The sequence below is a fragment of the Amphiura filiformis genome, chromosome 11 (assembly GCF_039555335.1).
Source record: "Amphiura filiformis chromosome 11, Afil_fr2py, whole genome shotgun sequence".
In the NCBI taxonomy this organism is placed as follows: Eukaryota; Metazoa; Echinodermata; class Ophiuroidea; order Amphilepidida; family Amphiuridae; genus Amphiura; species Amphiura filiformis.
In genome coordinates this window covers 14,658,778-14,671,862 of record NC_092638.1, presented here as the reverse complement: position 1 = coordinate 14,671,862, position 13,085 = coordinate 14,658,778, and the positions used below count along the sequence as shown (strand labels likewise).

At 37.2% G+C, this 13,085-nt stretch overlaps 1 protein-coding gene across 1 annotated transcript in view; it reads right to left on the bottom strand.

Moving 5' to 3' along the window:
- Window positions 1–8,329: 8,329 nt before the first annotated feature.
- LOC140163497 (WD repeat-containing protein 90-like) overlaps window positions 8,330–13,085 on the bottom strand; it is an 89,631-nt gene continuing 84,875 nt past the window's right edge. The window contains exon 40 of the mRNA XM_072186810.1: window positions 8,330–8,497. Within this exon, the coding sequence (XP_072042911.1) occupies window positions 8,343–8,497 (155 nt within the window). The 3' untranslated portion in view covers window positions 8,330–8,342. The remainder of the gene's footprint in view (window positions 8,498–13,085) is intronic.

The following is a 13,085-nucleotide window of genomic DNA, read 5'->3' as shown; positions in this document are numbered from 1 at the left end:
ATTTGCTATAATAAGGAACTTGGATATCAATGTAGAACTTCAAAAAAATGGGTCATGGGTAAGTCCGCCTGCTGAAAAAGAGTCTATACGGCAAATAACTGTCTGTAGGAGGAATTTTCCTGTGACTTTCATAGACCGGGGGCACATATTTTGGGCGGTGCAATAATTACGGAGACCCTGAAGGTTAAATTTTCCAAATGGCGTGCCAAAAACACCCATGCCAAATATTTGGATTGTTCTGCAGTTCCTAAGCCTGTTGTAATTAAAATATGCCCCAGAAATGTGTGCCAAAATTGCTTACTCCCTCCCCCCTATTTCAACCTGCCAAAAATTGCTTTCTCATTTTTGGCTTGCCAAACAATTCTTGCCCCCTCCCAATATCTTCCCCACAGTATATAATTATTGCACAGCCCTAATGATCACTTGGGTTGAGGGCCCCCCTTCTCCATTCCACCCCTTCATCAACCCCAACTAGAAATGATTTCAATTGAATGAACACAGCTTTCAACAGCTGTACATATCCAACCGTGATCGTACTCTCCCGACGAAATGTCTTTCCGCAACCCCTATAACCGCAGAAAATGTAAAAAATTGTAATGATACTACAGATGGAAAACGTATCAAACCTAACTGTCACTAAAATAAAAACCCTTTAATCCTAACCCTACCCGTGGTTTTTTGGCTATCGGAAGGGAAAGAAGGAACGAAAAAGGAGAGAAGATGAAGAAAATAGTCACTTGGCACCCCCGGGATTCGAACCTCGGACCCCTCGCATGCCACGCAGAAGATCCCCAGCATGTACCTACACAGGTGACGTTGGCCCGGCCAACGATTCCCTGGGTATATATGACTTGGTCTGATTGCGCCATCAAGTCCCGTGGAATGCATGCACGCAGAGCGGTTTTAATAGTGAGCTTTAGTGAGTCCTAGTTCTGTTAGGGTTAATCAATAATAGTCATAATTGCAGGAACCTGGAACCCTCATTTATTACAAATATGTGATGCGATCAAGCAAAATCAGTCGGAACTTGGAAATATTGATTTTGAGATATAGCCACACAAAGGAAATATTTCGGTTTGTTTCCTATTGTTTTTGAAACTTTAATTGCTCATATCTTTGGAACTGGTTGCTCAATTTCAATGGGGTTTTCTGCAAAATACAGCTTTGTAAATGCATTTTACTATCCTACAAGAAACTGAAAATTTAATATTTCCGAATTCCGACTGATTTTGCTTGATCGCATCACATATAAAGAAAGAAAAAATATCCTTATTTTGCGGTAAATTACACAGTAAAATTCCATTGAAAAAGTGGCGGCGCTGTTTAATGAGGCTCATTATGACGTCAATACCCTCTTGCTATCAAAAAGTTATCATGATCAACTTGCAGTTAAGTTATCCCGACTTAGCACTGCTGGTCATCATCAACAATGTTTGATACAAACACTATTTGGGTTCGGTTGTTATTATTATCTTGGTGTTGTTTTTTTCGGCCATCCAGATTTCGGGCGATTGTCCATTGAGCCGTGAATCTTTTTTTCTCAAATTATATCGAATAGATCCCTCGTCAATATTCAATAATCTTACAATTTCACGGTTAGATTTTCCTTCACTATGATATGCTTCTATCATTCCCTTCTGGTGGTCGGTAATTTTTGGCATTTTGAGCCTGATCTGATGTTAAAACTGAACAATTTTGGAAGTCGAAATTAAACTATAATGCGCTGCTAGATAGGAAATCCCTGTAGTGAGGCTGCATGATATTAACTGAATGGAAGTTATCTCTTTTGGATCGTGGCAAATAACATAATCGCATAACAATTACTAATCCGTTGTAATCGGGGATACCTTTATTCACCTAGTATCACAATTCATAACCTTGATCATTTGTTATGCATCACATGTTTTAAAAAAGAGCCCCGGGCGTCATCTGTTGTTATGGTGGTCGTCAATGACTGACGTCAGAATTAGCTAATTATACAATATAATATATATAATTTTGTACAGGTTTTTCATGATATCATAAGAAAGTTTGTTTCGTTATTTTCCAGCAATGTTTTGATGTTGAAAAGTTGATTAAAACTGAAAAGGTATTATAGATGATATTCAGTATCGAAGTTACGTAATGTTACTATGTCAACGAGATCACGCACTTGAGTAGTGAACCACGATCGAAACAATCACCACGCAAAGTATATGGCACTCGAAGGCATACCAAAATAGCGTGATCTGGTAACCAAGAGAATTACGTAACCACTTCGATGGTGAATTGATTGAAGTAAATAAATAGGTTTCAAGTTAGTATTATTTACTCTCAACATTTGTTACTGCGGAAAGACATTTCGTTGGGAGAGTACATCGTGAATCGTATATTTCAAACTACAACGCGAACACATGACCTTAGCTTGGATACAATAATTAAAATACTAACCAATCACAAGTGTTTGCATAGTTGGATTCACTTGAGCGTTACGCATGCACGCACAGGTGCACATGCTGTTGTACATCACGCAGTGTACGCGAAAAATCGCCAGGCTGTGTTCATTCAATTGAAATTCCTACTGCTCAAAGCATTGCTTTCCAAATAAAGTATGCAGTTTTCATAATTTTCCACTTTCAGGATTGCAGGCCTACATCTTAATATTAATATCCTATAGGGAATGAGCAGTGGCGTAGCTGCCAGGGGGGGGGGGGGGCGATCGCAACTTTCATAATTCAACTGCTTGGAGCTCAAAACAGGTATGTGCTTTTTTGAATTAAAAAATACAAAACTTGCCTGTTTTGTGCTCTGAGCACTCGACATGGAAATCACTTTTCTGTGTCAAAGAAAACAATGCAAGTGCCAAGACATTTGTAAATTGTTTTCATTTGCATAATTTATTTTAGCAATAAACATATCAATTGCATATTTTTTTCAATATAAACAATATCATACATGTAATACAATTTACTATTTACAATGAGGAAACTTTACAAAATTGAATATACATGAGTACAGTAAGTGGTTAAATTAAATTAAATTAAATTAAATTAAATTATTACCGTAACCCCTAGATGGGCAATTTCACTTCAAACTGGTGGTGGGCTTATAACCGGGGAGGGACTAGTACCGTACTTGAACTTAAAAATAAGGACAATCATCCTCATTTGTATATGCCCGATGTACCAGTAATTTTTTATCATCTATGTCATTTTTTAAAATTAAAAAAGTACGGAATGTTAGTTTGATATCAACTGATATTTTTTACATGTGATGCGATCAAGCAAAATCAGTCGGAACTCGGAAATATTGATTTTGAGATATAGCCAAACAAAGGAAATATTGCCTTTTGTTTCCTGCTGTTTTGGAAACTCTTTAATTACTCATACCTTTGGAACTGGTTCAATTTCATTGGGGGTTTTCTGCAAAATGCAGCATTGTAAATGCTTTTTACTATCCTATAAGAAACTGAAAATTTAATATTGTCGAGTTACGGCTGACTTTGGTTTATTGCATCACACATTTGTTCTTAAATGTGAAAGACAAGCATTGATTTGATTTAAGAACTTAGCCAAAATTACAACTGGGCTTATACCAGAGTGCACCCTTGTTCCCAGAATGTTTTGAAAAATAGGGGGTGGGCTTATAGCCGAAGGTGGGCTTATATCCGAGTAGTTACGGTACTTATTACACATGTGACTTCACTGTGACAAATGAGTCATGTTATGCAAAATTCATTTTTCATTATATTATTTTAAAGTATTATCAGAGATTTCCTTTAAAAAACTATTTTGCCTAATAGTTCCACCAAATGATCATAAATAGGCCAATTTGATCACATCTCATAAATGTGTACTTCAAATAATAACTGTTCGCTCATGTATGTTTGAATGAAACATAGGTTACAAACAGACTAGTACCCCCTTTTGGGGGATGTTGTGTTATGACCTTTGACACAACATCAATTTGTCTTGTGTTTCTTTGCACAATAATCACCACTGGATCTGTTATATCATGTAATTTAAAATTATGTCTGAAAATTTACCCACAAGAGGAACTTATCAATCTTTTGACGGATAAAAGGGTCTAGAAGCATTAGAAATCAAAGTAAGTGACAGACAATCAAGAAGAACCCAAAGAAATAAGGCAGTGGGACAAATGATGAGCAGACAACAACTTTGCATTGTAAACACTAAAAGTGAAGAAGCTCAAGCCACAGGTGAAGTCAGTCAGACAATCACCAGGAAGAATTGGAGCGGTAGTTTGGTTATTTGGAGGGCATTGTAAAAAATCTAAACATTTGCTTTTGGAACCGAGGAATATCCCGAGCGGCGTGGCTCTGAGAGATATTCCAAGGTCCAAAGCAAAATGTTTAGATTTTTCACAATGCCTGATATATTACCGATGCAAAGTTATTAAACTCATTCATCATAACCGTCACTTTCATCTATTCACTTAACAAAATAACACAAAATTTACCTCAAAAGTTAGTAAAAATAAACAATTTTTACATTTTCCCTTTTCAAAAATCAAACAGGATGACCAATATGTGCAAATATGGTAGTGCAAATATGGTATTTTTCTACTTTTAACCTACCTTCATTTTGAAGGTCGGATTTTATTGTGGATTACACCAGGGGTCAGTTGTCAGGGATGAAAGATAACATTCCCCCAGTGTGCATCATTTTGGCCCGGTATGCGGCATATACAACTAGAGTCAACAGACGCTGAATACAAGCCGCAATTTGACCCCTATAACTTGACACCTGGGTTACGGATGGGGTCAACTGCTCTTGCACTGTGCTTAGGATGTCATAAGAAATATTCCTGGTGAATTTCAGCTTAATCGAACTTATACATGGATTTTGATTTTTGAAAATTTTGATTGACCTTTTGACCCCTTTATTGACCTTTGACCTCAATGTAAAAAAACCTTATTTACACCGACAAAATGCATTGTTCCCATTTTAATTTAAAAATTCTAACATGTTCAGTTCTTGAGATAAAAATTCTTGAAGTTATTCAGCTAAAAACAGGAAGTGACCCCTTAATGACCTTTGACCCCCAAAATAAAAATACCGTGCATACATCAGGGAACACTAATTCATGTATGTTGGTTATATTATTCTGGTCTGTTTACATTTTGAGATAAAAATTTTTGAACATTTTGGTTTTTGACCGAAGTAACCCCTTAATGACCTTTGACCCCAAACCTGTAGGCATCCTAAAGACCCTGGCTAGTAGCAATGCATGTGTGCTAATGGCGACTCTCTGCTATATATATTTTGTAAAGACAGTGATTTTTTGAATATTTTTAGCTTTCAGACCGGAAATGACCCCTTAATGACCTTTGACCTCAATTCTTTTTAGGAAGTTTTAAGCACTGCCACATGTTGATTCATATGCATGAGTCACATGATCATTGCATGAAATTTGTGGAAGGAGTAGCATTTTTGTGAAATCACATTTTTGACCATTATAGCTAGGTCAAAGGTCACAGCGAGGTCAAAGTCAAATGGAAGGTTTGGCCTAGCCCAGTGGTCATTTGGGTCAACTTTGGTTGAAATCTGTCAATCCTTTGCGACGCTAGATGCAGTTGATTGGTTGCCAGAAGAAAGAAAGAAGAAAGAAGAAGAAAGAATTGAGAAGAGACAGAACAAGCCGACATCCGTCGTCGGCTTGTAAATATACTGAACGTTTCACTAGGAGTGCTGTAAAGTTTTGACACTGCCATGCATGCTCCAAAAATTGCATTACTGGGACAATTGCGTGCAAATAATTGCAATTTTTCACTATTGTAAACCCATAATCAATTTTGGTGTTAAGATGGGCACACAAGAAGATGCTCATTACAATATTAGGCCAAGTTCTGCCCGTTTTGAATTTTTGCACAGGTCAAGGAAAACAAAGTAGCTTCACACTTTGATCTTTACTTTTCAGTAGTGATGTGGTCGACATGCCTTATGTCGACATCATGTCGACGTCGGCACGTATGCCGACATCAAAAATCATGTCGACAAAAAAAAAAAATTTTTTTTTTTTTTTTTTTTTTTCAGTTTTCAAAAAATATTTTTGGCCAGAAAAGCAAGTTATAGGCCCAAACTGACTTGTTATTCAAGGTTGAAACCAGAGAAATACTGCTACTAAAAAAAAAAAAAAAATGCCAATTTTTTTTTACAAAGTTGGATGAACTTGTACATTTTGATTACCTTTGATTGAACAGTCAGGGACACATTGAATTAGTATGCATTGCTAGCTGTTCAATAGAAACAAAAATGAATTAAATTGTACAACTTTTTCCAACTTTGTAAAAAAAATTGGCTTTTTTTTTTTTTTTTTTGAGTAGCAGTATTTCTCTGGTTTCCAACCTTGAATAACAAGTCAGTTTGGGCCTATAACTTGATTTTCTGGCCAAAAATGTTTTTGAAAATTTAAAAAAAAAAAATTTTTTTTTTTTTTTTTTTTTAGAATTTTTTGTTTATGTTGACACACTGTCGACGTCGGTATACGAATTATATCGACATGTCGACAATAAAAAAACGGTGCCGACCATATCACTACTTTTCAGTAAAAATAATAAAAACTAAACCAGTTTCAATTTCCATATCATAAAAAATACCATGTTAAATGCTGTCATAATGCATCTCAATTTCCAAATTGCCAATTTTTACAAATATCAAAATTCTACAGATGGGTTTAAAAGTTTCTTCATACTGGGACAACCTTTAATGGATATGTTACGGCCCTTCACTGAAATCACTGTATAGCGCAGAAGCACAGCCTGTATAGCATTTCTTCAAATCCACACAGTGCCTTTAGTGACATCAATGCATTGAGATGGGTGCTTCGTTCTATGGGGCAACTTTACACATGTGGATGTGCATGCCAGTGCTTTGAGCGAATGCTCCTAATTTGAAGTTACACCCATTGAAATGCATACTAACATCACTAACTGCATCAGAGTAAATGCATACCATCTCCTAGCTACCAGCATAAAGACTACTAGTCACTTCCAGATTCCTATTGCGGCCGCTTGCACAGGTACACTCACTATTGCCGAGCACCATAGCCAAGGTACTTAGCTAGTAATGTGTAGTACCAGGGGCATACCAGTGTCATACAAGTGCAGTATAACTGCTAAAGGGACCTGTGCTGTAGCAGCATTGGTACTCTGTGTAGATATCTAGTCAGGTAAGAATCTTGGAGAACTTTTGTTTATATTTGGCCTTTAACCATGGTTATAAAGGCCATCTGGAAAGAGCAGTATTGGCAAGTCGTGAAAATGTTGTTACCGTTGGCCTAAGAGCTATAAAATAGACATTCACCCCGGCCTGATGGTGACTGAACTGTAAATTCTTATAAAAATCAGATGAATATTTGGTATATAAAACAAATATTGACTGCTTTATTCGGGTCATGGTTAAAATTATAGGCCATGCGGTGATCTCCAAACCATGCTACAACCTTCGGCTGGGCCACAGGTCATAGTTCTGAGATCACCTTGGGCCTATAATTTTAACCATGTCCCTCATAGCAGTCAATATTTGTGTGATAGTGTTTACGAAATAAATACATTACAATACACAGGGTTTGAGAAGTACTATTGTGCCGCTGTTCCATGCTTTAGCGTGCCTAAAATGATTCAATGAAACAGACCACAATGGTGGAAAACAATTAGATAATGTATTTGGATCGGTTTCACCCAGTGACATACCGACCTGGGGAGAACCACCCCCCCCCCCATTTTGCCTGGGACAACAATTACTTCACCATGTACACCTCAATTTGTTTCAGAAACTATTACCTAGTCAGTATACTATATTAAAATTTCAAGTTGTTCAAACTATTTATCATTTCACTGAATACATGTAGATTCATCAGATTTGTAGATTAACAGATTTAATAAATTTCTTTTGCACAAAACCAGAATTTTACTCACGATTGACGATTTCGTCTATCATGGTCGATAGACACCTTCAGAATGATGAAAATATCTATCAACCATGATAGATGAAATCGTCAATCGTGAGTAAAATTCTGGTTTTGTGCAAAAGAAATTTTTAAAATCTGTTAATCATTCCTGAACTTGCCAGCTACAAATTGTTCGGTCTTTTGTTGGTTCATTACTAAGTTTCCAGTTCACTTTCAACCAATAATCAACAAACATTCTTCGTCTCCCTGGATTATGTCTATTCGCCTTCTGAAGTTCTCCCTGGATTATTCCTATGGTCAGATGGATATATCATACCACTTTTATGTGCCTGTTCTTTAAGATCAGTGGACAGGTTAAACAGAAGGTATACTTTGGCCTTGGGAGGGCTCTGTGCACAGATCTCAACAAAAGATCAGGAATGCCTACATAACTACACAACCACCTCCCAAACAAGAATTTCATTGTTTGCAACAGAGAATACCAGTTTCCCATTTGGTGCAAATCTAACCAGCTGAATGGCATTGTTGTGTGCGATGAAATCTTGAAAACTGCCTTCATGGTAGTCCATCAGCTTCACCAGACGTTCTGTGACAGGCAAAAGAAAACCAAAGACACATTATATTTTACAGTAAATTTTGCTTTGCAAAGTTGCTGTCATAATTTAATGTTGCACTATGTAAAAATCATACAGCATTTTTACCCCAATTTGGTATTAAGGTAAACTTTGATTCACCTAGAGTTGCGTAGTGACATAGATGCATATTTCACTGGTCGCACCATCGATTTGTGCACATAACTTATTCATATAGAGCAACGAGCGTACACACAAGCATTTTGAACAAAAAAAGCTCATATATGTGACACGATCTGGTCCATGGGGGCCAAAGGAGGCATTTTTGAAAATTGAGTTACTGTAATTATTACATTATACATACAATAGGCTATCATTTACCGAAAACACCAAAGGTGTAGCATACTTGGTTCTAAAGTTATGAAGTTTTTTGATGTCTATTTTCTTATGTATTTGATTGTTTTTTACTCCATATTTTTTACCTTTATCTCAGTTTCAAATTTGGCGCCTTTGGCCCCCATAGACCAGATTGAGTCACATATTGAAAAATGTCACTTTGCCCCATACCCAGAATATTCAGGATTTCAAACTCTCCAAATGTACGATTTCTTACAAAGTTTCATCATTCAATTCCAGAAATGTAACAACAAATGTTAATAAAAACAAACAAGGCGGTTCTCGAACCACGAGTCTCGCCTGCTTTCGCGATCGCTTGCTTTTACGATTACTTTTGGTAGAAGTAAATGAACCTGCAACAACCCATGGCGATTTGCCTGTTCAATTTGAGCTTGATTGAACCAATATTGGAATTTGACCTTTGATCGCTAAATTTTGATGGGTCTCGGCTGGGCACAATTACCTGGCTGATGACAAGCGGCTAGGGGACGCAGGGGTAACCTTGTCAATCAAATACTTCATCTATTGTGTTCAATACTTAATCCGATAAGTGATCGATGTATATCGATAAAAGCAGGATCAAGATCATGGAATTAAGCTTACTAGGGCGGCGCACTTTAATACTTTACGAGGTGATTCAGCCAGGTACCTGGATTCAGCACTCAACAACAAGTTGTCATGACTTAATTTATTCTTTATGATTACGATTAAAAAAAAAAACAATAATAAAAATATAAACAAAATAATGATAATATTATAAGAATATATAAGGTATATTAGATTTTTATTTATTAAAGAAATTAAAACTTTTTTATCATTATCATTGACATAGGCCTAAATATCTTATCATAAAATGTAGGCCTAACTTGAATACAAATACCAATTCAATTTAGCAGAAAAATGTTATATTAAAATGCGCTTGGTGTTTTTTTTTTATTTGGTTAAAACTAAGCACTTTAATAATTCTCAAAAATATTTGTAGTGTGTTTCCATACAAAACGTTTTAAAATGTTTTCATGACCTTTATTTAACCCGACATTTAATGTTATTAAAACGTTTTTTCACCAAAACCAAAACCCAAAAATGTTTTGTGTTTGCCGGGATGGCCAAAATGTAGATTACTTGGTAGCTTTATATTATAAATGGTCAATAATTTAACATAAAAGTTGTTATTAGGCCTATTATCATTATTTATAACATTGTGATGATTTTTCATTATTATTATAAAATTTTATTTCATTTCAAATTGTAATATTTTATAATTATTTAACTTTTATTCCATGCAGATTTACATGTATACGCACACGTTAAACTTGGTCAATTTTGCACAGTGGTCCTCTGGGGATAATTGCCTATCAATTGGATTGATCATGGATATAAACGTATTGGTGATGTCATAAGCTTAACTTTGGTGGACAATATAATAACCATTGATTGACAAGGTTACCCCTGCGTCCCCTAGCCGCTTGTGGCTGATGGTGACTGTACCCACCAAGTCTCATGCCCATCCGACAATTTTTACTAATTTGACCTCAGATGACCCCAAAATGACCTTCCAAAAATTGGGCTCTAAATGTTGACTGTACATGTCATGCCCATACAACAGTTTTTAATCATTTGACTTCAGATGACCTCTGAGTGACCTCAGATGACCTTGCAATGACTGTCCAAAAATTTGGCTCTAAATGATGACTGTACCCACCAAGTTTCGTGCCCCTGTGACAGTTTTTAGAAATTTGACCACAGATGACCCATGGGTGACCTCAGATGTCCCTGAAATGACCTTCCAAAAATTTGACTTTAAATGTTGACTGTAACCACCAGGTGTCATGCCCATGGATGACCTTTTCACCACCAAGTTTCATGCCCATACAACAGTTTTTAGAAATTTGACCTCAGATGACCCCTAGGTGACCTCGGATGACCCCGAAATAATCTTCCGAACATTTTACTTTAAATGTTGACTGTACCCACCAAGTTTCATGCCCATATGACAGTTTTTAGTAATTTGACCTCAGATGACCCTTGGGTGACCTCGGATGAACCCGAAATAACCTTCCGAAAATTTACTCCAAATGTTGACTGTACCCACCAAGTTTCATGCCCATACGACAGTTTTTAGTAATTTGACCTCGGATGACCCCTAGGTGACCTCGGATGACCCTGAAATAATCTTCCGAACATTTTACTCTAAATGTTGACTGTACCCACCAAGTTTCATGCCCATACAACAGTTTTAGTAATTTGACCTCAGATGACCCCTGGGTGACCTCGGATGACCCCGAAATAATCTTCCGAACATTTGACTCTAAATGTTGACTGTACCCACCAAGTTTCATGCCCATAGGACAGTTTTTAGTAGTTTGACCTTAGATGACCCCTGGGTGACCTTGGATGACCCCGAAATAATCTTCCGAACATTTGACTCTAAATGTTGATTGTACCCACCAAGTTTCATGCCCATACAACAGTTTTTAGTAATTTGACCTCAGATGACCCCTGGGTGACCTCGGATGACCCCGAAATAATCTTCCGAACATTTGACTCTAAATGTTGATTGTACCCACCAAGTTTCATGCCCATACGACAGTTTTTAGTAATTTGACCTCAGATAACCCCGAAATAATCTTCCAAACATGTGACTCGATGTAGCACCCCAAAAGAGACATTTTTGACATAAAAACCCATTTTAGACATTTTTTTGAAAAAATGCTTCCTTCACTCTAAAAAGGTGGTTTTAAATGTTCAGTTTCCTATCCTTTTGTACATGAGAGACATTCTTCAAAGTCTTTTTTGGCCTAATAACTTGGCCTACATGACCGAAATTGATATATATAATGCAATATAAAAACAATATTTCATTAAATTTTTGACCCCCCAAAATTCGAGTGTGTGGGAGGGGGCCACATGGGGGGGGGGCTAGTGTGCATGAAGACTACATTGTATGATAGACCATTTTTGACATAAAAACCTGTTTTGAACATTTTTTTGAAAAATGCTTCCTTCACCCTAAAAAGGTGGTTTTAAATGTTCAGTTTCCTATACTTTTGTACATGAGAGACATTCTTCAAAGTCTTTTTTTGGCCTAATGACTTGGCCTACATGACCGAAATTGATATATGTAATGCGCAATATAAAAACAATATTTCATTAAATTTTTGACCCCCCCAACTTCGAGTGTGTGGGAGGGGGCCACCAGGGGGGGGGGGGGTGCTAGTGTGCATGAAGACTACATTGTATGATAGACCATTTTTGACATAGAACCTGTTTTAGACATTTTTTTGAAAAAATGCTTCCTTCACCCTAAAAAGGTGGTTTTAAATGTTCAGTTTCCTATACTTTTGTACATGAGAGACATTCTGTAAAGTCTTTTTTTGGCCTAATGACTTGGCCTACATGAGCTTAATTGATATATGTAATGCGCAATATAAAAACAATATTTCATTAAATTTTTGACCCCCCCTCAACTTTGAGTGTGTGGGAGGGGCCACATGGGGGGTACTAGTGTGCATCCTCTGGTCATACTACCCCCTACCACATTATGTTGACCGTACCCACCAAGTTTCGTGCCCATACGACAGTTTTTAGTCATTTGACCTCAGATGACCCCTGGATGACCTTGGGTGACCTTGACGACTAAACCAATACAAACTTGTTCTGTCTGGGGTGAAGATGCACCCACCCACCAAGTTTGAAGAACGTGCGACCCCTAGTCTCCGAGACTATGCATAAATTGTGCAAATTAGGTACTTATATTTTGCGCTGAAAATCGAATCGGGTTGAGATCCTCTGGTCATACTACCCCCTACCACGTTTCATCAGCATAGGGCTTAGGGATCTTACGAATCCCCCAGATACAGCCCCACAAGGCGGATTTCTTCAGATCACCAACCATATTTGTAGAATTGTTCCGCATAAATTATGCAAATTAACAACTAAATGCGCATACTTTTCGCCGAAAAACTAATCAGGTGATCAGCAGGTGTGTATCATTCCTGTCACCAGGTTTCGTTACCATGCGCCCGACGGATCTTGAGATAGTCTGTCCACAAACTCCGCTATCAATTTGCGCTGATTTGCGCATAAATTATGCAAATTAGCTATGTTAATTTGCATATCTTCCCGAAAACATACGGTTACGGAGCAAACTTGGATACCCTTCCTCCCACCAAGTAGCGTCGCCGTAGGTCTTACGGTTCCCCAGAT